This window comes from Trachymyrmex cornetzi, unplaced genomic scaffold (genome assembly GCF_001594075.2).
Source record: "Trachymyrmex cornetzi isolate Tcor2-1 unplaced genomic scaffold, Tcor1.1 scaffold205, whole genome shotgun sequence".
NCBI classification, from domain to species: Eukaryota; Metazoa; Arthropoda; class Insecta; order Hymenoptera; family Formicidae; genus Trachymyrmex; species Trachymyrmex cornetzi.
Genome location: NW_017296691.1, coordinates 370,549 through 398,350, shown reverse-complemented (window position 1 = coordinate 398,350; position 27,802 = coordinate 370,549). Strand labels below are relative to the sequence as shown.

General features: G+C 34.2%; 1 protein-coding gene across 7 annotated transcripts in view; it reads right to left on the bottom strand.

Moving 5' to 3' along the window:
- GluRIB (Glutamate receptor IB) overlaps nt 1-27,802 on the bottom strand; it is a 239,239-nt gene that overhangs the window by 67,087 nt on the left and 144,350 nt on the right. For all 7 annotated transcript variants that reach the window (XM_018505401.1, XM_018505403.1, XM_018505396.1 and 4 more), the window contains 2 exons: nt 4,159-4,286; nt 2,193-2,322 (listed from right to left, as the gene is read on the bottom strand). In XM_018505401.1, coding sequence (XP_018360903.1) covers nt 2,193-2,322; nt 4,159-4,286 — 258 coding nt within the window. The remainder of the gene's footprint in view (nt 1-2,192; nt 2,323-4,158; nt 4,287-27,802) is intronic.

Below are 27,802 nucleotides of genomic sequence, written 5' to 3'. Positions count from 1 at the left end.
ATGCAATACAGAGATATATTTATCAAATGTAATAAAAACTACCATTTCAAAATCTTATATTTCATCACATATATCGTTCACGAAGAAAATATGCGGTGTATGCCATTAGGGAATCACTATATGAAGCTATTTCAATATTTTTTATTACATTCCATGATTATCGATACAATTTTTTTGCAAATTATGTTTTATTATAACTTCAGGTATGCGAGGTATTATACCCGAGAGGTATCAACGTAAGAAAAACTGAAATAAGTAATAAAAAATTTGCCATGAAATCCAAATGATTCTCCGAATACTCATCGTCTTGCTGCTTTCCTCATACCTGCTTTAATCGGGAAACGGTATGGTTAAACTACGTCAGATAGCGACAACTGGAATAGGCGAGATGAAGGTGAAGTAGGAGGTAGGAAGGAAAGAGGTCGTTCAGCGCACCGAGACAGCACGATAGTCCCTAAAGTATATTTGCATTTGCATTCGGTAATTAAACTCCCTCCGTTTCCGCGATACTAGACTACCTCAAGCTCGTTCTTATCGGAGTTTGTCGAAGAAGAGCAATTGGTCGGCTCGAGGAATTCCAAATGGCTTTCTCATGCCCGAGGCACGTGACCAAGTTATAACGACCGGAAGTCAGTGAGATACAAAACTCTCTAGCGCGATCCGCGGTGATTAATCGTTTCGTTCAGTCAAAGTTACTCCATGTTCCATTAATTAAGTAATTAAACCGCTGTCGCTTTGCCTCCAGCATCAAGATTGACATGAGATTTCGTACGAAACAGATCGGAGAAGAGATTCTTGTTACAATTTGTGTTAGTTACCATCCTGTCACCGTTTCGAGTTACGAAAGCGAAATATATTCGGGAATTTGATTCATTCTCGGCAATGCCAACAAAATCTAGGAAGTTCTTAAAAATTAGCTGCTTTGAAGTAGTACTTGATAAATTGTAGTTTTAAAATATATTTTTTTAAATAGCAAATTGTTGAAATAATAATTTATATAAGACAATATGTAATGAACTAATAACAATTGTATTTTGATTGAATATTTTGCATGTATATAAATTAGAGAAAAATAAAAATCAGGAACCTTTCTCAAAATTACGTATAATTTGTCTTTCGAAACATTATACGCTTAATTATTTCTCCTCTGAATATGTATGTGTATTGAATGTAAGTCAACACTTTGAATTCGATTACTGATATTATGTAAAGACCAGATAAAATTGGTATACATGAAACAGTGATATGCAGAAATTCATGTTTTGTTTTCTCTTCAATTTCATGTTTAAAACCCCCGAGCATCAAACATATTGAAGCATGAAATACGCACACGATTGCACATACACGTATGATTTCATCCGGTTGTAAATCATACGATTTTAATGACGAGAAAACAAAACGTAGAGAAAATTCGAGTAATACAAGTAGTTAATTAGAAGTTATATTTTCGTGATGCAATTCACTTTCAAGCAGCAACACACCGCGAGGAGGCGTTAAGCATGACCATATTTCATAATCATACATTATTCCGCTCGCATGATTTTGGTGCAGAGATTTTAATTCACGTATCGTTTTAGAGTCTATTTTAGGCAAACTATTATTTCAGAATTTGAGATAGAATTTTATTTATGATTTTATGTACCGTGTAACACAACAAATATTTACGAAGAATCAAAATAACATGCATATACAAAATATATATACTAAAATATACATATGTATATCAAAATATACATATCAAACAGAATTCAGAATTCTATTTTCAAATATAAAAGTGAATTGTAGATCGTCTAAACTGGACATTACAAACATTTTTCCCTTCCATGCAAAGCCTGTAAATTGCACGGATTGTTTACGAATGTAATATATTTTTAACAGCATTTGCCTTACGAATGTCATTTATATTATATCTTTTACATAGACATATAAAAATATGATCGCGGTGTCAGGAGATACCCATACGCGTGTGTTTTTATTCCGCGCAGAAGTCGGGGAATCCACTCGATATCCCACGTCTACGATATCGGCAAAGTTGGCCACGAGAGACCGAGCCTACTTGGCAGATATAATAAAAAGAGAAATATCGTAAGGCGAAAAGGCGCGAGCAGCAGCGAGCGGTATGCGCCGTAGCCCGCGGCTACGCGCTGTAAAATGAGAAATGCATGAGAAAGCCGCAGGGTAAAAGGACTTACCATCGTGGGAGTCATAGAGGTAGATGATTTTCTTCCAACCATAGTATCGCACCGTATCGATGATAGCGCGATGGTAATCCGGTCGCATACTTATGGCGAAGTCCAGGAGACCCGAGGATGGTGTCAGGACCTACATACACAATAATCCCGTGCATTTTCGGCGTCCTACGATCGTGCTCGTCGTGAAATTTTGAACAGGCAGTCGTACGTCATCCACTTAACGCGCTGCCGAAATTAATTCTACTTAGGAGGGAAAGGATGCTTCGTCGAAACTTTAATCTGAGTCGGTGCAATCGAGCTCCTACCACTCGTGAATTCTCTTTGAAACTTAATTCCTGCGAATGTGCAACTGGTGCTTGCGCGTAGTGATTTACTACCGAAATATATGCCTTTTGATACTAATTTCAGTTGTCGAGTCTCGACTCGGCTTTTTCTCGTAAAACATTTACGCACTTTAAAAATGAACTGCGAGATTTTCCAAGGCAGAGATTGAACAAAAGAGTAATTTAAAAATATCTTTTTAAAATAAAAAATAATGTGCTTTCTTTATTGAACCTTCAGATAATGTTGAAAGGAAGTAAATATCGTGTATAAGGTTTAAAAAATTAATCATCGTGTCTAGCTAGAATGATTATGTCCACGTATTGAATTTCCATTGCCAATAACGTCTCTTTTTCTTGAGAGTGAGGCAGCGATGCAAACGCAGTGCAGGCAAGGATCTCATGGAAATTGAAAAAGGATTTTCTCTATATAAATGGCCGTTCCTGGCGAACCGTAATTGGCCCAAAAAAAAAGGAGTAGAAAGCCGAGGCGTCGAATCAGCATTACCGCGCGATTACCATTTAAACGACATCGACGTTCGTTACGCGTACATATATATACTTATACTGCACGGAAATATATCGTGGGAAAAATACGCACACAACCGCCGAAATACTCACGAACCCGACGTTCATCCTACAGCATAGTGCGATATCAGTTTACAACGGTGCGATAAATGCAGCCCCACAATTCGAGCTGGCGAATAAATTTTCGGTGAGCCAATTCATTTCGAAATTCAAATTGTAATATGTATACCGTATGTATCGCATACACATTTACGTATTTGTATGGATGATTGTATCGACCAAATCCATCATCATGCGTCTCGTAGCGTCGCTAATTATCAGTTGCAGCGCGAAACGAAACTATTGATTCTGTACATGACAATTATTGTCAAATGCGTGCACATCGTAACGTATATTTCCCTTTTTTCACGTTGAATTGATAAGTACGATGGAAAATTTATGCATCGAATATGAGTTGTTTTTGCCATAGACACTTCAACTTGAATCTTTCAGCCTTTATACATATGTATACTGTTCGATGTAATTTAAATTTAACAAGATTTGACTACGAAAAACGTTTATATTATGTTTATGTACTTCAATAAAGCATCAGATACACGAAATGAAATCTAAATTTTATATATAGCTTTATTTTTTAAGTAAAACCGGTTTGTGAAATATTTCTTTCAGATTTCCTTGTACGTTTTGCTTCAGGGAATCGAAGGAAAGATATGCGGAGTATAAAATATAAGATTATAAAAGAAAAGACACACGGAAAAACAGGTTCCATGAATATAAATTAGATTTAAATAAGGCTTCATTTCATTGCCCCGCTCTGAGAAAAAGTATTGGCTATGATCAATTGCAATATTCTGTTTCGAACGAAACAAATGATGTCTCATGAATTCTTGAAATTGATGATTGCATTGTTTTGTTGAAAAACCCAGAATAATGGCGTATATCACACAAATTTAAGTATATTTTATAAGACATATTTTATTATTATTCTAATATAATTCTAAGAAATTATTTCAAGTGTTATATAAAGATTAAAAAATAAAAAATAAGATGAGTAAAATAATAAAGTTGAGTTGCTTTTAATGCCATAAATCTGAAAGAAATAAATACGGCTTACTTACCTTTTCGGGGAACCAGGGTGTCACGAATGGCATTTGGAAGGTGTTGCTGTATGAATGTAGCGTATCGAATGAGTCTGGACTCACAGCGCCCAACATCGAAGATACACCTCTACTGAACTGACTGCAGACTGCAAAGTGTAAAAATAATGATCGTTATCATTAGAGAAGAAATAAGAAAAAGATAACACTGATTGAAAAGGTTTCTGTTTCACAACACCTGAACGATGATTTTTATGTATCTTTAGCCGTTGAAAAAGAATATAAGATTAAAAAAGTTCTATCAATTACAGATTTTGAAAAATCAGGGACTTTATATTTTTAAAAAATTTATAAATATAAACAATTTATAATACTTTTCTTTCTTTTACTTTACAGAGTAAAATGTATAAGAATTACTATTCAGATATTGAGAAACAGAAACTTTACAAATCAGCGTAATTTTTGTACATTAAATGTTCTCTTAATAAATTGTATTCTTTTAATATATCACTTAAAACTATACATAAATAATAAAAAGAGCTTCATATTATTATTAAATTTATTTTCATATATATTGTAAAAAATATTTAAATTTTTTATAGCTACATATAAATTTTTCTCAGAATTTTTTAGAATTTCTCATTAATTTTACAACTTTTTAGAAAATTGTTCAGATTCTTTTATACAAATTGAAACATTTTTCAGAAGTGCAGAAAAAGTCTACACTTTTCTAAAATTCTTTATATATTTTTTATATTTTATTTAATATTATTTAATATTTTAATATTTTAAGATTTCTAAGATTTTTTATTCTATAATATCTCTGATAAAATTTTATAAAATCCGAAAAATATTAATGTATTTCTTCAGAAATGTAGAATGAGAAATCTTACAATATTTTAGAATTTATATATATAGAAAATTCTAAGAAAAGATATACTTTTTCTTAGTATTTTTGAAAAGTGTTTCAATATATACATATATAAATGTTGAAAAAAAATTTCACCATATACGAATTTGCGTTATTGCATAATAAATTCAAAGCGAAGTTTTTAAAAATTGAGAGATGGTGGAATTTTTTAAAAAGCATCCTCTTTTATTATAAGAAGCTTTACAAATATTATACCTATTATTTGTAAAACAACAAAATATTAATTAAAATTTGTTGTTCAGTAAAATTATAATTGTAGCAGACATATAAAATAATTTTTTAGAAATGCAAACAAAAAATAGTATCGTAAAATCTTAAGCAAGTCATATTTATGTTTAAAGAATTGTGCGTAGACGATAATAAAATCTTGTTTAGAGAGTACTGATTTGAAAAAATGTTACGTGAACACCTATTTACTCATCGTTGTTATTTATGGATTGTTATTATTTAACATCAACAAATAATATACTATACTCTTTATGAAGATCGAGCAGCCATCATATGATGGGTAATCTCGTTGACCATTATGCGTGGTCTTCCACAAAGCACAATAATACCACAAAAGTGTCAGCTTGCGGGACATACTGAACGCCTGCTGGATAGATCCGTTTTTATTAGCACGGTAGAGACAAAAAGGATTACCAATAAAAACAACGTATGTGGCGGCCGAGTTACATACAGATCTAAATTTGATTACTACGTTAACAAAGTCGCTTTTAATAACGCAGGATAAACGATTGAGTAGGAAAAATAGCAATGAACGAAAACGTAATATGTTTCTTCGTCGCCTTACGTTAATATTAATAATAAAAAAATGATAATTCTTTTAGCTTTCTATTTGTTCTTCAATATCTCATATTATTATTATTGATAAAATTACAATAATTTTTTTTATTTTAGAAAACACATCTCGGCATGTAAAAATTTTTCAAAGCCATGGTCCCTAGCAAATAACATTTTTCTATTTATTCAATATTCAACGTTAAATCAATATTGAAGTTTTATTGAAATTCAAGTGAAAATGGTAATACATAAAAAAATAACAGACGATATATTAATGTTGATAGAAAAAATAAAAAGAAAGCTAAATTGAAGTCGTATATATATGTAATGTAATTATTATGCGATATTGTATTGAGTCTGATTTGTTTTAATATGATAATTCAAAGCACGGTAATATATATGTGTACGTGTGTTGTTTAGCAACGATTGATACATCGGAGATAAATGGCGATGATGGACAAACGCGATAAAACGTATAAAAGAACGGGCCATCTCGGAATAGGTGGAAGGAAAAAGCGAGAGTGACTGAGATAGGATATCGGCTGCACCGATTGCGAAGGTGAGGGAAGATCCAAACGGTTGGAAGCGATCCAAAGAGAAGGTATGCGGCGGATAAAAGAGTGCTGGTCGAAGAAAAAGAAACCGAAAGGAGCTGTGGAAGCTGCAACCCCTACAAGTTAATCGCTAAAGAAGAAACTGACAAGGCTCGTAGTCGAAGATTTTTGCAATGGTCTTAATGACTAAGAAACGTCGGTATTTTCGATGCTTAATGCGAATAACATTGCGGTCTTGCGCTTACAAGCCATCGTAACTCGATAAATGTAGTCAACTTTTTATTATTTCATTTACTTTTCTTTCTCCTTTACTTAAAAATATTATTTAAGTATTTTAATTTAATTTAATATTAAACCTTTCTGAGAAATGTGTTTGCATTAGTTATCTATATTTAATACGTTATAATAAAAAATATATATTTTATTCTTATAGACAAAACTTAAATTTAGGTTTATTTAATTTAAGAAAAAAAAATGAATTTTATTTTGAATATTCATGATTTGACAAACTTTTTTTAATTCCGACACAGTGTTATAGCGGTACACGCAGAACATTTTATATTAAGTTTTAATACAATTTTAAATCACACTTTACTATGTCTAGTATTTCCGATGGTCACAACATGATTCCGACATAACTTTTACTATGGTAATACTAATTTTTATCACATAATTATAATAAATAAAGTAATTATTTTGTTAAACCAGTGCTTAAGCCATATTCTAACATGAAAACTGTTAATTTTTACTATGGTACGCAAACAAAATTTGCTGGGTATATATTTTTTACTTATCTTTACAATACTAACTTTTATTCAACAAGTTGTGATTTTGTAATAAAAAATTTTTACTATGAAAAAGTGTAAAAATTACGTTGCATTATTGTTTTTAAAAAAATAACTATAGCATTTAAACTTATATAATTTACATGATGTCCGCAGCTACTACTACATTATAGTAATTTTAAATATAAAATTTTCTCCGTGTAGCTATAACTAATGATAAAATTAAATTAAACGTATAATTAGGAAAATGCACTTACAAACTGCAGGGTAAATGACTTGCAGGTCAATGACTCAAGAAGAAGCTTTCGAAAAGTTGCAAAAATGAAATCTTGTGGAAGCGGCGAGCAAAAGAATGTGAAACAGTCTTCCGCACATTGTGAAAGACGGAAATTATTGCTCGCTAATTTAGAAATCCGAATGCGATCCGTCAGCACTGATCGCATTCGAAAGAGGTAATGATCAAAACTAGCTCGAACAGCTGACAAAGTTCAAGCCAGGTCAACAGATCGAGCAATATATTAGCGTACACCGTTGTGTATAAACAGAGTTGTTTTATCTCACGTCACCTAAGATGTAATACGCGAGTGTCACGATTAAGACTGAGACCGTGAGCCTGTAACGCCGAGTAACGCTCCGAAAAGTGATTAAACAATAAATAACGGGATCGTAAAGTATACCTTTAGAACTTTGTTAAAATACGAAAATAAAATACTAAAACGGTAAAGTGAAATTGTAAAAAGAATTAATTAAATAAGTGTGTTAATGAAAACAGAAAGTGGTTTATTCTATCCAATCTGTCCTTGGCGAACCCACAACCTGTGCCTTGACATCCAAGGGTACAACAACAGAAACCGAAAATATAGAGCACAATCGCTTATTCTACAAGTACACAGCAAAATACGTGTAGGGTTTCCTCCTATGATTAAAAAGAAATGATTTTTGAGACCATCTTATTGAGCCTATAAAAAAATTGCGCATACCCAAGGGCGGTGGTTCTTATTAACCATTTTGTTGTTATCATTACAGTACTCGTGTATAATTTCAAGTTACGCGCAGCCTACTTTATTTTAATTATTCTTTTATGCTCGCCCTCACGCTCAGCATTTGTCCAGAGTCTGGGGTGAAAAAGGACAAAAGAAAAAGAGAGACGGCAGAGACGGGAGTCGTTTTTATTTTCGTTGTTCCGCGGCTACCACGTGTACGTGCAGTAGAGCAGAATTCAGAGATCCGGCGGCACGGCGGCCAGCATTTATTGTGGCCACCCCGAGGGTGCATTTATATTCATAAGCATAATGGGGCATCGTGATATATGCGCCCACGCCTTAGTTAAGAATGTCCCTTCGCTCTTTCGTCATTATTAATTCCACGTATACCATCGCGGCCGTGCCTCTAAACGTTTGCCAACGACTATAAAAATACGCGCGTCTCTTATTATTTGACTAAATGCGCGGCGAGGCTCTAATCATAAGTTGTAACTGACGGATGTTATCCTGAGGAACATCCTCGAACAGTATTTCCCTCAAGGACCTGTGCACCTGTGCACTTCGTACTTTGCAACGTACTTGTTACGTTCCTGCACCATCCGGTTGTATGAGTTATCCTGTAGTTCCAAACGTTACTACACAATTCTCTTAAAAGTATCCAGTATGTTTTATGAATTTTGCATCAATTTTCAGAAGTACATTTTTTAAGAAACTTAGAGACAATTCTTGCTCTATGAAAATTAATAATTAAATGCTACTTTATCGCACAATTTTCGAATGTTTCCATTATTGTTAACATTAAATGGCAATCGAAGTTTGAATTAAGGGTTGAAATAAGATTTATTTTAATAATTTTACGAAAACGTACGCTAAACATTGATTTAAGTTTAACTTTATGTATAATATAGAACGCAATATGTTTTAAATAAATATTATAATTTCATGCGCGCATATTATCCGCATATATTATTCACGAAATTAATCCAACTTAAAAATTTCACAAAAGTTTAATAGAATAAGGAGAAGAATAAACAAATATAAAATAATTTGTATAGCTTATATATGTATATCCAGAAAATGCATGTAAAAAATATATTTCTGAATTAATAAGTTTCTAAATAATCTTTTGAAATTTTGAGGCAATTTCGTGAGTCACTGTACGATATTAAGTAAAGTATATAGCAGCAACATCTTGTCTGTGTAAATTTCTTTTTAGCATACATAAATTTCACTAAAACTACTAGTCAACGGAATACCTATAAGATAACTCGTTAAATTTTAATCAGTTTTCTAGGTGCTGTGGTATGAACTTAAGTAAAAAATTACTTGTTAGTTTTGAATGAAAGTAATATGTGATAACTTTTAATGATAAATTCAAATTAGATATTAATTTTCTGAATAAAACAATTAGAATATTTTTTAAATGATAATGATTAGAGAGAGAGAGAGAGAGAGAGAGAGAGAGAGAGAGAGAGAGAGAGAGGAGAGAGAACTGATATGTGGATTAATGGAACGAAAATGACAAAAATTAATAAAAGAAAAGTAATATTATTCCCCACCGTGTTACACAGAAAAAATGGTTTTGCTGATGTATTTAAATAAATATGCTATCTAAAATTATATCTAAAAACTTAGCTGGACAGAGATTTGAAAATAAAAAAAAAATTATATAAAAGACTCAAACTTGACGATAAAGACGAGTGCTGTAAAAAGTTTTGGCGTTCTAACAATCAATTTAAGCATTTTACATTATTTTGATGGTCCGATGAAGTTATTTCCAGATATGTATCTGGCTGAATTTTTATATATTTTAGCAAAACTTTTTTCTGTATAAGTATCTTTAATTTCCTTAATATAATATTTCTATTGTTGGTGATTTCTATTCTTAATTCCTTAAAATATATTTTTTATTTCTACTCCCATAAGTTGCATTCATATAGAATAAGCTCTATGCAAAATATTGTAATCCCAATTGCTCGTTGCGTCTATCATCTTATTTGTTGCGATATATCGTGGAAGTTTCGAATCGATACGCAGCTCCATGTACGGCGCACAATAAGCATACCAAAGTTGCGTCAAGTATGCGAAAGGGATGCTCGATCAAGTAGGCGGCAGATGGTCGCAGTATTATCGACTCTATGCATTGGCTCATGACTGAACAAGTTTAGCGTCTATTATTATACTAAATATATCTACTCGCACTGCGCAGCCAGCCTGGGTCAGGCTAATGATGCCGGCAAACTTTGCATACTACACGGACAGGTGCTACGTACATGCAGATGATACTTCTACTATCTAACTTCGTTATACATATGCACAGTTGATGGTAAGGGACATCCAACGACTAAACGATAACAAATGAGTAATGATGGTGCTCAATATAAAATCTATATTTATTAAGAGAGAGAATGATTCACATCTACACGGAAGGACGGTTTGGCTAAAGTATCTAAAAACTTAGCTAGATATAAATCTGAAAATAATTTTGGACCATTAAAATAATTTTATAGGGATTTCAAATATGACAATAATGTTGTAGAAAATTTTGACGTTCTAGTAACCAATTTAAATGCCTTTATTTAATGATTATTTTGGTGATCCAATAAAATTCTTTTCAAATCTGTATCTAGTTAGATTTTTAGCTAGATGCAGATACTTAAGTTCTTTCCGTGTAAGCTCTATGTATACAAAAACGATTACATTATTTCTTTCTGTTTCAACTTGAAATCTTTTATCAAAATAAGCAATTAAATAATGTACCAATATTTAATTAATAAATAAATTTTATATTACTAACAGTCAATTTTTAAATATTGATTTCTGCATTGAAAATATTGAAAGCATTGCTGTATAATAAACAGTTACCTACAGTTTAACGTTGTGTAAAGAGTTGAGAAAATTGGTCTAAGTGAGTGTCGATAGCAGGAGGTAAGTTTGTTCTGATCTTGATTTCGATTAGGAAATTCTTTCTTTGCTTAGTTTATCTTCTGTTCCTTTTAGTCAAAAGTTTCAGAAAGCCATTTTTTTTTTCATAACTTAGAGACAATCAACGGGAACTCTCACCGGAGAGAATACTCGAAGGTAGACTTGAATATCACGGGTAAAATTATTTTTTACTCGCAAAGTTTCAAGTACCCGTCATAATGTAACTAGATGGTCCTCAACTGGGTCGCGATGATGATGTCAGCCACCTTCAGCAGGCAACTAGACAAATCTCACAGCTTCACTCGACAATATGTAACACTTCTTCCGCATATATATAAACTTACTAAGATTAGTTATGTTACTGTACTTTAACCTTGGACGCTATAATTTCCTGCCATGGAGGCATTTATATCTTTCAAGAAATGTTATTATAGACGACGGTGATTTGATAATTAGATTCTCCCGGTACAGAAATACATTACTAATATTACAAAGATTAGAAGCAATTCTATTTTTAGTTAAATCAATCGAATCTTAATGATGGATAATACAAAATACAATTTTTCAGTTTTATAACTACGCGTCTATTTAGTTTATCAGATTTGGAAGGCAATCATGAATTGAAATTGGAAATGAAATATCACAAGTTAATTACATTAAACAACATAAAAACTTCAAGAACAAGGGCGAATTAATTACATTAATCATTAATTTGATAATGATACTTTGATAATTACGTTTTTCCACTAGTTACTGGTATTTCAACAAATATTTCCATACGCTTCAATAGTCGAATTAGATTTAAGACCGCAAGGAATGAGGGCGTACCAGATTCGAATTCCTGAGATGATATTTTTCGCAATAAGTTCTTTGCAGTATTTGCATTTTAAGACGCTTATTAGCATTATTATTAAATTAACGATCAATGTAATTTGTGATGTTATTTTCAGCTTCAGTTCACAATTGCGTTCCGACAAACCGAATCAACGCGTAGTTTATAAAACTGAAAAATATATTTAAAAATTTGCAGATAAAATTATCGAGCATCAAGATCCACTTATAAAACAAGATTCCTCCTCTTATTTGATTTATTCTTATCCGTCTGAATTTCATAGAAAAAAATTTCGTAGAAATCAAATCGTAATAATCAAATCGTTTTTGTTAAGGCAGGAAACATACATCACGTATATTCTATTCTACTTCTTCACCAACAAGTATCTTATTCCGTTAAACTTAAGTTGTTATATATGTAACTTAACGATACGACCGACGGCGATGCCGGCAAATGTATGAACATTTTCGAATATTGCAACAGGCACGTGAATACCCCACAGATAGATACTTGTACGTGTCGCCGGCATTATATTTAGCAACTGGAGAACAACTAATTCCAACTAGCGTTTACGAACCATTTAACTTGGTAACTTGTTCTATCACGCATGTTCCTATTTGTCCTTTAGCAGTCGCGGCGTCCGTGTAGATGTATCGGTACGCGGAGGTGCGATGCAAATACGCGGGCATGCACCGACCTTATCAGAATTATCAGAGCACTGTTTCCTGGCCCTCCCGTATCCGTATGAAGTTCGCGTGCACAATAGACAAAGTTTCCGCGACCCAACGATTATCTCGATTTGAGCCGGCGCGCTTGGCAGCGCATACGAATTCTATAGAAATCACTAAGAGCAAGATACTCCTAAGTGATCGTAAACTCCGCGGACGACCGCATGCATGTTATCGTATCTAATAGCAGTAAACTACGATCGTCGCATTATTTATAATGCGCTAAATAAAACTTGGTGGATCGTTATGCAAGAAGTGAACATCTTTAAATTCTTCTCGTGATGCTTAATTTTATGTAAACGCTCATAAATCTAACATAGATCGTATCAGACATTAAAGATAAAATTTGGCGATGAAAGCTGGCGGTATAATGATGTTTCCAATTAAAACTTCAAATGCACGCTAACGAGGAAATGCAGACTTATGTAGAGTTCGGATGGAAAATTGGGTCAGATCACTATAAAGTATCGGTATAAAAATTTCTCATGCTTACGTTCCCGTTTTTGCCACAACATATTTTTGTACTTTTTTCTGCTAATGTGTCGTATAGACCTTTTCATCGTCTTTATCGTATACTGTATTCATCTACGCGAGAAGAACGCTTTAATTTAATTTAATTCAACAGCAATTATTAACACAGCGAGCATTATCGCGAATCAGAAACTAGCCGCGTTTTCGTTTCTCGGGATCTCCCAGCGCGGAGTTTTCATTTCGACGGAAGCTAAAAGTCGCAGGAAGTAACCATTATTCTTCCCGGACGATATGTGAGGGCGTAATAACGTCGAGGAATTTTCCGAGGACCATCCGATTTTCCCGGCCTGTGGTCTCTGGTTCCTAGCTCATGGATAGTTTTTTCCTCTCGTTTTCCGGCGAGGTGAAACTTTCTCCCCTTTTTCCGTCTTCAAACACGTACACGCCAGCGTAAGGATTCAGCTGTGCGTGAAAGCAGACGGGGCACGAAGTCGACAAGGAGCTTGGGAGGAATCTTATTGTAGTGGGATTTAAGAGAATTCAGCACGGCACGAAATTCTGAACAGGTCTTGCTTAGAAGCGCACACTTCGTGAAACACCTTGCGGGTATCTCCATAAGAGTCTAGCAAAGTGCGTTGACGAGGGTGAAAGTAACGTTTGTATCGACAATGGAATAAAGGGTTTACGATTGTTGCGAGTCCTTCGTGCTCATATTACGTATTATTAGACATATTATTATACATGTATAGGTATTGTCTCGATTTTAAAGACTTTACAAACGATTTCAATAATGTATGACACTAATGTTAAAAATCAAGTCATATAAACTAATTTTTATGATATTTTTAAAGCTTCCACGATTTTTTTTTTTTTTAAGAAACTACGCAGTTTGCAGATTATTTCTAGGTGTTCATATATATTGTTAAATATTTCATGAACATTGACATTTATTTCTTCAAGCAATCTGATTATCTGATATTGAGCCGTTTTTTTGGATGATTTCCTCTATAATGTAAATGTACCAGTTAGTGGACGTAACCTAATTATTGAAGGAAATAACAAAACATTTTAAATATTTTTAATAATATAAATTCTAAATAAATTCGTTATTAAATTTTTATAAACAATGAATTTATTTAGAGTCGTCCATATCACTAAAATTGTTATTTCGTCCAATAACTTTGGATAATGTCCAGTAACTAATATTTACCTTCTAACGCTGTTAAAAGATAATAGAACAATAATTTTCATGAGTTAATATTCTTAAATTGGAAACTTTGAATGTATCAATTTTCAGGATTGTTTAAAAGCCCTTCTGTGCAGCTTAATTCCTAGAAATAATCTATTTCACGGAAAAATAATCGATCCGGTAATTGAAGCCAACCGTTCACTCTTCTGTCTCGGTTTTTAGCAGATCGGACGCGGTAAGAAGTATTCTGTACCTGACAAAGTTTCAATGGTAAAAGAAGTTAGGATATAAGGTAGCTTATCCAAAGAAGAGTGTGTGCTCAGACAGGTTATTTTGATTTAGATGGAAGACTACTTTATATATCAAAATCGTCGAAGTTATTTTTCAGTTTCTTGGCGAATCATTGGTAGAAGCACCTGTCGCAATTTCCTTATGATATTATCTGCGTCAGCAGGTTAAAGTAAACGGTGCTTTCGTTGCGTTATCATATAATTAAAATGCTAGTTGGCCCCGTTTGGTGACACCAACCTCTGCACAGTCGCGCAAACGAAATTCCTTCAACCGTCGCGGCTCTTTTATGCGTTATTAAACGAAGTGGAACCGAAAACATCTATTCTCTCGCTGAAATTTTCTATTACTTTCCACTTCGCCAGTAACCTCTTAATTAATGTATTCACGGACCATTCATATCCTTTTCTGCAACGCGCGTTATATAAAGCTCAGAGAACTTATGATTCTTGAAGAAAAGAAAGGTACATTCTCCAAAGAGCAAAGATAATTTTGCATAAAATTAATGCCACTTGTTCTCAAGTGTCCCAACAAATCATTGTTAAGCCGTAATTACGCGACGACCTATAAACGTCATTTATATACCGACGTAGCTCAAAGTACACTTTAGAGCATTGCCGTCTAACGTAAAATACATTGTCACGTATGTTGTCACATGTAGCTGTATAAAGCCGAATTAACAGGATTTTTGGTAAGTCATGCATAAAGTTGTCATAATGAAGTGAGAACTACATGAGAGCAGGCGTGAAAGGGAAACTTTAGTTGGACATGTAGTCCTCAAATAAAATACAAAATGTAAAATAAACATACTATACATAACGTAATGAAAATATTGTAGAAGACAGACTTTCTTCGTATAAGTAAAATATTGCTTTAGATTTTTGTAAATTAAAAAAGTTACAACTTTTAATAAATTAATCAAAATAAAACTATTAATAAAAATGTACTAATAAAATTTTATGTTCCACTTACTATATATGGTTAGATAAAAATAAAAAGTATTATATAGAATATAAGGTGCTTTCCATTTAATACAAGCTAATACAAATATCGTTCTATCTTTGTTACTCAATGTCAGGAAAGATAGAACGATACTTGTGTCAACTTGTGTCACTAAATGGAAAGCACCCATAGATAAATAATCTGCATCATTTATATGATATTTTCATTCTTCTTTTGTTTAAAGAGATTTGAAGAAATTTTGAATTATTTATTTCTTGACGCCAGAGATAAACGGAGATAAATTTTTGAGTACTCTAGAGAATTTTGTTATGCATGATAATGGTGCGTTTTAGCTTGTGAACGAAATGCGATTCTTTGGCGAGGTGATCGCGCCGAAGATTAATCACACAGTGACACTAGTCGAACCTCGCGCGTGTCGCGTTTTCTCGAGACAAACGATTGGTGGTGGCCGTATTCGTAGATTCTATCGCTTCGACGATAAAACCGTCGGGTCTCTTTCGCCATTCTATTTGTAAGGGCACACCCTCGCTTTTACCCCTTTTCTCAAATCCTCCCTGTTCAATCGGAACTGGCCCTTTCTCCTTCTCCTCATGATGTTTCCTCTCATTCCTCCTCTCTTTTCTCTTCTTCCTTTTTTTCTCTTTGCACTTCGGAAAGACCAGTAGTCGGCTTGCTACAACGGCCGGGGGCTGCAATCGGATTTGTAAGCTTGCTCGTGCGAGGAGGAATGCGTCTGCACATATACACGTAGGAATATCGACAGTAAGTAAGCCGGAGCGAATCATTGGACCGTAACACACGTCCTCTGTCACGGGAAAAACAATTACTCGCGTTATATGTACTTTCCTAGGTAAACGCCAATTATTGCCTAAGAAATGCGAGTATTTTTTGCTAAATTTAAGATGGAATCTGCGTTTGGTAAATTATTTGTTCTCCTAGCTCAAGATTTATGCCATTTATGCCATATTATTTAATGGAGACTTATAAACTCGATTTTCAAATCTTAAATGACGAGTTCTCACTGTAATGACATTAAACAAATAAATGAACGCGACGACGATTTGTACATGGCGTTTAAGCGTGACTATCTACTTTAAGATTAAAAATGGCCATGAATATAGATTAATGTTTATGCACGCACATACGATGTTATCGAAACGGTGAAACATTTTAGAAACTTTTCTAGATGGAACATATTTGAAAAATATTTTTGCTCATAAAAAATTTAATTAAGGATGCTCTCTGCAATAATATTTTTTATAAAATTAAAAGAAGTTTCTTTATAAAAAGCAAAGACAACTTTAACAATCACGTCTCACATTTTGTGCATAATTTTTCCAGAAACATTTTGTCTAACATTTTTTGTTTGTCATAACATAGCTGCGTTTAATTAGTCGAGAGTGCTCTGTCCGTAGCTGCGATCTCTCTAACCGCATACATGTCGAAGAACATCAAACTGAATGACCAGTTTGATCGTAAACGTAACCGAAAATCAATCTTAGTTGAGTCATGACCGCGAATGCAAACCTTGCTCTATACTCTCTTAGTATCGTGAACTCTTTGATGAAAGTTTAATTAGTTTACTCGAGATGTAGATAATCATAATAATCGAGTGAATCCAATTTACATATTTCTTTGTTCCTTTTCCGCACGTCGTCCCTCTAATTTTCCCTCTTGTATTGTTCTAATCGCAAGTATCGAGCTGTTCGTAACCACACAAACAAGATCGGATTTGCAAACTTCGAATAGAGGAATATGTATGATCCTGTATATAGGCGAACATCAAACGCAGGCAAATTCAGTGAGCCGTTTAACTGTGAAGAGCAGGAGGAGCTCGACTTAGGTATCGTGGCTTGAACGCAAATAGATAGTCCAGATATTACCTCATCTTCACAAAGATATTATTTATTCCCATACAAAATGTTCGAAATAATATCAGCGGCGTACAATATATCAACGTGTGCACGATCAATTTCACAGAATCGAGCCATATCACTTAACGGCGCGAAATTGAATTGATGGAAAGTTAATAAAAAGATATTGCATTGGGAGAGAAAACTAAAATTTTGACCACGTACCTCTTTGATGTGGGATTTAATTAAACGCGGTCGTTAATTTTTGGCTTCACCTCGTATGCGATATCATTTTTCCGCGGTTTGTGTTCTTTCACAAGTGAAGAGGTAATATTCCATTTAGTACGCGAGCTCGCACATGGGTTTTTATAAATTCACTTTGTAGCAGGAAACATGCACGACTCTAATCCCAGACATACCGATGGACATTAAAGTAGTGGAACACGCCGCCGTCATTTGATGCCACACATCATCCTGCTATAAAGGAAAGGGAAAAACGTGGATTCGCATGCAAATGCAACTCTACACTCTTCTTTTGATACTGATTTTCCTCACTCTCCCGTATATTCGTCTCGCACGATTTCCATTTTTCGTATTTACCTGCATGCACGTGGATATATTACATACGTTTCATATGCGTAACGCGAATAGATCTGTCTATACGTACGTATCAAACATATTTCTATTTACCACGCTCGTATCTCATCGCCTTTCGTTTCCATTTCTAAAGGGAGTTAATGCTTCTTTATTCGTTCCTTTAGCATCGAGTAGTCTCCAATTATTATTTTTTTTTTTTCCAGCGAGGTTGACAGACAATCGACGAGCGATGATTGACATGAGAAAGGTTCTTTCATTTCCGCCATATATATCACGCCATACAGGATAATAAGGTCTCCATTCAGTTAACAAGGAGTATTATGTTTACCATGAAATATGTGCAAGTACATGAAGTGACATAAAGCTGTGAAATTGATCGAATGTACAAACTCGAGATGACGTTATCGTGCGCAGATATATCGCATGAATACGGTTAAAAACCTGGTGAAATCGAGCTTTCGAAAAATTATCGGTTGGTCAGAGGTCAGCAAGTTTGAAATCAAATGGCCGAAATTCTCGATATCGCGGCGGACATACGTAGGACCCTTATAAGACCGTTATCGGCGTCGTTAAACCGTCGAGTCTAATAGCGATTTCGATATACTTGGGATCGTGTCCCGGTCCCCATCGTCGGGATATCCGCTCGCGAATCCGGGTCCAGCAGACACCCTCTTTCGTGACCTGTCGCAGGATTTGCCGCCCCAATAAAAGGATTAACGGAACGAGGGTTAATCCTATTGGAAGGACCGCTCTCACACTCTTCGTGTTCTTCCCCTTCCGACTGCTTCGCCTCATCTCTCTATCCGTATTACAGTCTCGCTACTCTACCTATATTGTTGTCTGATTAGTAGATCTGTCCCGTTCCATTGGTCAGGAACTTCGACGTCGATAACGAACAATTATTTTCGTTTAAACTGTAACCTCGTACTTATCTGTCGCTCGAATTTCGACTCGAAGTGATTTGTAACGTAATTTAGCACTAAGCGAATTAAGCGTAGTAATGATCAAATGTATCTCAATTGAACTATTTAACAAACCAAGATCTGTGTTAAATAGTTCAATTAGACTTTGATCTCTGAAATATTTTTTCTTTAGTTTATGTTTTTAGATATTCAAAGTGCAATTAAAATGAGACACGTCACATGTGTGTATGTATGTACATATATATCAATATATGTATGTGTATATACTTATATACACACATATATATATATATATATATATACACTGAGAATAAAATGCTGTTGATTCAATTAAAGTCTATATTACGGGTTGTCACTAACATAAGTGATTAATTCATGTATATTTTTATTGACATCAAGGCATAAATTATTATTTCCATAAATCAAGGCCTTTATGTCAAAAAAATATACATAAGTTAATTACTTATGTTAGTGACAACCCGTAATATAGACTTCAATTAAATTAATAGCATTTGTTTCTCAGTGTATATGCTCTTTAAAACTTTTAGAGTGAATTGTCATTTCGAAGAGTGAAATCTCTTTTTCAAAACACTGTTTCAATTTTTATTCTTTAGAGTGAAATTCCACTTCGAAGAATTTAGAGAGTACAGTTTGCGAAATTTATCACTATAAACATTATATAATGTATAAGTATGTATATCGATCACAAACTAGAAATTATATGTATATATGTGTGATTTCATTGTCATACGCAGACAATTTATTATCTTAGAAAAATTCTGTATTTAAATCTTTCATAATATAAACGCGATATTGAAATTGACTTCTGATTATAATTTCGGATAACATTAACCTATTTACAAAAAATTTCAAATATCGCAAAAAGTCGTTTTTGCACATTAAACTCAATTATTTCGAAAATCTGACGTCTTGGAGAAATTTGCGCCATCGTTTTTAGTTTAAAAAGTCTATAAAAAATACCTTGTATATATTATATGCTTCGATGTAATTTTTTGCTATACGTAACTAGTGTTATTAAGAAAGAAATAATCATCCATAGAATATAACTACACATTCATATTTGCAATGTTAATTTTTTGGATTAGAATAATTGTATTAACATAATAGAGCTAGGATATATAAGTAGAGTGTAAAAAAAAATTTATGTGAATGTCATACGGAAAACAGTTTACATACATATTTTATGTATTCTTACGATATATAAAATGTATACGCATGTTCATATTACATATCTGTAATATGAAGATACAAGATTATCGTCTGACATAGTTGGTACGGTGCAAAATATATAGCAGCTAGGGTCGAGGAAATTTTAGAGAGAATCTATAGGATAGGATCGTATATCGAAAAACGATTAAGAATAACCAAACCGGGCGAATATGAGCCAGCCGTAAATTTTCCCAGGATTTGTTCCATTAAATGTGGGGATTATTATTATCGAGGAATATTCAGGATTTCGGTCGGTTGATCGATTATGTCGTATTATGTTTACAATGACAGAAGTCCCACGATACATTGCGCAGGTTAAACTAACGCTATCATGGTTTAATTCGATTTTAATTGTTGTGATTTGATACATATAATCCATCTTGATGATGAACGTTTGATAAGAGAAATTTGATGTGCATAGATCCGCAAAATTTTTAATAAATAGTGCTCGAAATATATTTGACTATCCTTGATTGAATTGTTTACGCCGAATAGTTTTTTTTATTATTTTTTCGATATTGTAAAAACATCACTAAAAAGTATTAAATTGAATTAAATCATGATCAAATAACTTTCTCGTTCAACATACATTTACTTTTATTCCCGCAAAATAAACAACGTAACAGAGAGACTCACGCCAGGCAAGACTGTTACGTGCAACTTGGTAATCTGTATCGATTGATTCTCGTCGCGTTCGAGAGCTCGCGATGCCGATTTTAATTTTGCGCGTTCTGAGCCAGTCGTCGAAGAAAAGAAGTCGCATTGGCATGAGGGCTAAGGGCGAAGGTGGAGGAAAAGTGTCGCGATATTTTATAGGAGAACTCTTCGTTCTTTCCCGCTTTAAAACCGCCTCTTATGTTTTTTTCTCTTTAATAGTTTTCTCTCTCTCTTTCCCTCTCTTTCTCCCCTCTCTCCTTTTCTCTCGTACTAAATTCTGTCTCCATTGCTGTTTCTTTTTTGCCTATCTTTAACCCTCTTTTCCTTTCTCTCTCTCTTTCTCCCTCGCATGCCTTGTCGACGCCCTCGAAAGCTCTTTCTGCTCCAGATATTCGAGGCCGGAGAGCGGGCGGTTTCGGTTGTAGGTGGTTTGTGAATTACGAGACGTCGCGGAGAGAACGCGAATAGCGTGGAAATTGTACCGAAGCGATAATCCAACGTTCGGAATGTACGTAGTTACCGCATGCACGGTTATATACACGCGCGCGCACATTCGCCAAGTGTAAGAAGATTATAACTCGCGCGTAGGTGAAAACAAACGACTCGAAGGTACACACGTAATACATTTTAAGTCGCGTAATAGAATCAGGCGCACATATTGCTGCTCACGACTGCTGTTTTGATTTAAGCATGTACCTAAATCGAATCACTCGAAACGTAAGCAGTCTTTAATTAATCGTAGAGTCGACTTGTAAAGAGGAAAACCGCGCGTGCACGCGTTATCGACAACATGTCTGACTTAATAGCTAGCTTAATTTCGAAGCTTTACATAAGTTTATTGAAATATAAATGGGCACAATTGTAGAAATTATTGGTATACAAAAACTATTTCAAATATATGTGCTGAAAGTCTAAAGAAGCTTATCAAATGTATTAGATATGTAGCAGAGAGATTTTGAATCATTTTTACGCAAGAGCACTGATAGAGTTACCATTTATGGATGTAATAAAACGTTCCATAACTGCAAGAGTATATATTAAAGTTTACCCAACTTTTGAGCATAAAAGAAAATCCGAAATAAGAGAAATGTTTCCCTCATATATTGTCTTATATTATCTCTTTCGAAAAAGAAATTTTTCATAGAAATAATCGTCTATAAAGTTGGGCTTTTATGTCTTTCAAATAACGGGATTATGGATTGGAAAAAGATATTAAACAAAAAAATAGATAAAAGGTAATGCGTATACAGTAACCGGATGCAACGTGAAGGTGGAGGAGGATGAGGCATACGCGATCGATCGTGTAAGATAAAGGTACATGTAACTTTGAAAGATCTGGAAAAGTCGCGTCAAAGTTTGTACGTCGCATTTCAATACTTCTTATCCGGCAAAGAAGCGAAAAATTCCGGACACGCTTCAGCCAGCGCTTTTTTGATGCCTAAGTTTACCGTTACCGCGGAGAGGGGCAAGTTCATCTTGGAAACGCATTTCCGGTTGGGCCGACAGTCCTTCGACCTTTCTTGCTAAAACTTGGACGTTCTGTCCCTCGTTTCGGCAAAGACCGAATTCCAGTGAAAAGTTTTCGTCGACGTCGCGGTAAATGCGAAACTTCTTCGCTTGTTTCTCCGGACAAGAGATTCACATCGTTGGACTTGACGTTCATATCCGTCGTATGTTACAATACATGATACAGAAATGGTTAGTTCTTAGCTATAGCTGCTTGGAACGATATGTTTATTACGATATAAATTTATATACAATATATTATATTTATATCGGTCTCATATTGTACATAATATGTAAACTTCAATGGCGAATTTTTAAATGTTTTTTAAATAATAAAATCTATATAGAAATTACCAGAATCATTTAATCTGTAAATTTAATAAATTTGACATAATATAATGTAAGTAATTTTAAATAATTTTAATTATTATTACATATTTATTTCCTGATATTTAACTATATACTCTTATGGACGAAGTAAGAATTCGAGTCCGATACTAGTCATTGGATTGGACAGAAAATCCATTTCAAGTTATTTTATTTTTTAGTCACAACATTGTACATTCGACAACTTCAATATACGATAAAATGGAAAAGTTAATGTAAATACTGAATTCCATCTGACCTGCAGTTTAATATCTATAATTGAAGAAAAGAAGCCAAGTATATAAGTTTTGGAATTTTTTCTCTTTTCTTTTAAACTTAGAACTATTTGTATACATTTTATAAAATACGAGAAAAAAAAGCTAAATAAATTAACTTAGAACAATGTTTTTCAACTTTTTTCAATTCATTGGAACATTAAATAACGAGCCAAATTTATCGCGGTACAACATTAGGTGCACATGCTTCAGTGCTCACAACATAGATACTTTATCAGATACCACCAACATAACATTTAGAAATAAAAAGTAATGTCCTAAAGTTTTTATTTTTATTTTGTCGCTTTAAAAATAATTATATTGCAACGAAGATATCCCTTTGGTTAAAATGAGAGTAAATATCTGCATGATATAATTTGATATATAATTAAAAATTGTAATTTTCGCAGTATTTTAAAAGTACTTCACGTCTCACTCACTTTTTTTACTTATTTTTAAACTTTTTTTGTATCTTTTCAACCATTTCTAAAATTTTTGCGGCACACCAGAGTTGAAAAACTTTTACATTAGAATAATATTTCAATTTCCATTCGTTATTTAAGTTGCCCCCATATATTTTTAATTTGTGAATAGAATATTTATGACTCCGTCATAATAAAAAAATTTTTCTATTGAAGAAATTCACGAGGTAGATGCGCGAGAAGCGTAAATAAGCAATTGCGCGATAACTTGCATTAAATCCGGAACTGCTATAAACTTTTAATCACAGCAAATGACATTTCGCTTTCGAAATATTACGCGACCCGCGCCCTTTCGTCTCCGCTAAAACTTGAATGTCCCGACGTCGACGTCGCGGTAGAACCGAATTCCAGGGAAAACTTTGCGTCGGCGTCGCCGTAAATGCAGAACTTCCCCGTTCATTTCCATAAAGCCAGTGCCACGTCACTTAACCTCGGCGAGGAGGTATATATATTTAGGTACACACGTGGTACGTATATACGCGTTTATATATGTGTATCGCATCGCCGTCTCCCGTGCCACGTTTGTCTTCATTCGAGCCGGTACGTGAAACGACGGGAAAAAATGGTGCGGCAAATGGGCGGAAAAATGGTCGAGAAAATGGTCGTCTTTGCGATTACCGGTAAGAGGAATAAATCGTGCGAGCACGCGCGCAAACAGAGGTCGGTCGAATTCCGCTAATTTTTTCGCAAACGCAAATAACATGCATTCTCTCTCCGTGAACGGTCATCCCTTGTCGCATGGGTCGCATTCTAATGTCCCGTGCAATGCCCACTTCACGTGCTTTTCCAGCACCAAATTGCGACACAAATCTTATTATATATCTACTCGCCAATATTACACTGAAAATAAATATAGTCAATTTTAATAAATATTTATCAGGGGTTGAATACTGCCAACTAAATATTTATTAAATATAAAGATATATTTACTTGATACAAGAAATGTTAATTTGATTTAATAATCATTTTTTTTACTAAACAAATATTTATTTACTATAAGTAAATGTTTAGTTGGCAGTATTCAACTAAATATTTATTAAAATTGACTATTTTTTTTTTCAGTGTAAACGTATTATTATTAATATATATTAACTCTCTCTCTTGTGTATCTGAATCATTCCATCATTCACGTATGGCGATTAGTGGGACATAGCCGTGACGATTATTGGGTAAATCGTTATGGTGGCATGGCGATAACTCATACATTTGTGCTTTCTAACCTTTACGAAAGACACTTTACGATAATTTTGACAAGAATAACGGGATAAGTACAAATCTTCCATGATTGAGTGAGGATACGAGATTTCAAGATATAGATTGGGCAATTATAACTTGATGTTAACTATCCTTGCAAATAAGTTTGTATATTGGAGGAATTTTCTTATTAATCGATAATTTCATCACACGACTAAATACTCAATAATATTAGATTGAGTTATTTTATACTTTGAACAACAAAAAAATTTTATTATATCTACTAATTGTAACCGTTATTCTGTATGTGCAAATATCTTTATAATTTTATATATTGTATATATTTATTTATACTGAAGATGGCCACATTCAGGGCCGAAACGTTTATATATTTTGATTAATTGTAACTAGCATAATTATTGTTAATTCTTTTAATTCTATATGCGAATATATTGATGATATTTCACTAATAAGATCTAGTGCGTGGCATATGCTCAACCTTTTTTATTCTTTACGAAGGATTTTCTCAATAACGGCAGTAGGTATAAGAATTTTAGATTGACATTTTTATTCGTAACATAAAAATGATTTAAAATAACTTAAAATCACAATCATTCACTTCTCAATCTGAACGATATAAATTTGTAAAGTCAAGCGTTTTGGTTAATGTGACGATTAGTGGGCCAACTACCTTATTATATATAATTGTTTTAAAATTGCCAGCGATTCTAAAATTCATATCTTATTCTATTAAATGCAACGTTATATACGGTTGTCACAGACTCGAAGACTGCACTGAGATAAATGTCTGGTTGAAAATGAACGAACCCGAACATTCTGATTATATCAATCAAAATTCCGCTTATCTCGCAGTTAAAATTCTAGTAGATATGAATCAGATTTTTTAACCAAAAAATTCTGATTCATTCATTTTTAATCAGAATTTCAAAATTCATTTTTCTTATAAATATGTGTTTAAAGCTTAGATATCACGAATACAGGCTTCCTTAACATACGACGCACGATCTGATTCACGCTGACAGAAATACGCCGTTATAACGAGATAGAAATGACATATCGAAGTGCGATACCGTGACAGATGAGATCCGTACAGACTGGCGTCGGTACGAAATAATTTTTCCCAATTTTTCATAAAACAAAATGTTCGCTCTCTCTCCCTCTTTTTTTCTTTCGCTTTCTCTCTTTTGCTTTCTCTTTCTCTCTGGCCACGACGATAAGGATTCTCGCATAAATCGCCCTGCAGGAGCGAGACCACGTTATCGAACCAGCGACAGTATGGCCGAGCACGAGCGACCCCTGATAAAGTTCTGTCATTTTTATCGGTGAGTCGCTCGCAGGTTCGTTAAAAAAAAACGAGTCGCCGGATCAGGCTCGTCAGGCTGGATTATCAGAATGCGTTGGCTTTGCGACGGCCGTACGATTATTCGCGCGACGACAAAGCGTGGCACAAATCTCATTTTAGAAAGTCGCGCGCGACGAGTGTCAGCCGTTCCTCCACGGCGCGTTTCGGTAAATTACGATGTCGTGCCGATCGAACCCTTTGTTTCGGACGCTTCCGATGCGCTTCGTTTACGGCGCGTGTCGCTACTCTCTAACGAGGACAGAAATAAAATCGCCTCAATTCCCTCGAGTCTAATTTCATTGTAGCGTGAATGGCACGAAACTGCATTTCGCGTTTATTTGCTTCGGAAACGCACCGTTTTCGGGAACGTTCAACGTTTTTGCAGATAATTCGACGAAAAGCTGTTTACGTTTGTAATCACGTATTAATTGACGTTTCCTGTAACTAGGGAATAAATTATTACATTATTATCTATAATATTTTACAGCAAGTAAATGAGATTAAAGAATTCTTATAGAGAAGAGAAGAAAAAAACGAAGGAAAGAGATGATTTTTTTATGAACAAAACAATAATTAGCAATATTGGAACTTTCTTAAATATACTAATGCATTTTTCTTACGATTAAATGTTATCTACCATCAGTGACATGTTGGGACGAGTATGGTTTCCTTTTGTGTTCGGCTTAGCCAACCAGACTGTAGAAACGGCATCCGGTTTACAGTTTGAGTGACATACTATGAAACCTCACATCAATTAACAGCACCGACCATCGTTAGCATAGAGGACCGCTGTACTATGCTCATAAATTAACGAAACAATTAGCCTTAACGCGCCATCGTCGGAATCTTATGAAAATGCGCAGGACAAAACGTTTCCCTAGTATCACACGACTTCCGCGGTATTCGCATTACGATGGTCCCCGGCAAATTCCGCCCGTGGAAACAGTCGAGGGTGACGGGGGCGAAACTGGCCGGGATTACCAGGCCGCGAATGACGATGGAAGGTTAAGGAGGGAGTAAGAGAGAGACTTGCGGGTGTGGGTGAGGGTCGAACATTAGAATTCATGCGGAGACATTTGCGGTCCGGCTCCTAACGACCGGGTGTAAAAAGCCGGTCGAAGCCGCGAAGTGGAAGGCAAAGCAGGTTGGATGAAGACAGTTAGACAGGAAGAAAAGGATGAAACTAATGGTAGGGGGCACGGTTATGTGGAATGAATAAAAAATGATGTGTTTGAAGAGAAGGAAAACGTGAGGGAAATGAAGGTATGCGTGAAATCACTCGCCTGTTACATTTACAGCAATGAATCGCTCGCATTTTCGTTGTGAGTGGAAAGAGCGATTCTTCCAAACTTCTTGTCCTTCTTTAGAATTTCGTACTGTTTAACACATTGTTTGAATTTTATAATTTATAATTATTGTATATTGTTAAGTTGTTTAGTGGTTTCGTTATACATGGAGAGAATTTTTTCTTAGAATTTACCCTGAAAATATGACAGCCGTGGTTTCTTCGAAATACAACATTGTATTTCGAAGAATTTTAATATAAATCTCTATCATTCATTAATAAAACTACAATAAAGTATAAAATAAGTTTGATCAATTTTACTGAAGTGCATGGTAAAAATCTTTAAAATATTGTACCGCAATCACCATATTTTCAGAGTAAATTTTAAAAGAAAATTCTCTCCGTGTAGAATTTAGAATTATGAATTATTTAATATTGTTTATATACAGGGTGTTAGTCAAGTATGTTCTCAAACTCAACAGAGCGATTCTTTGGTTTATTT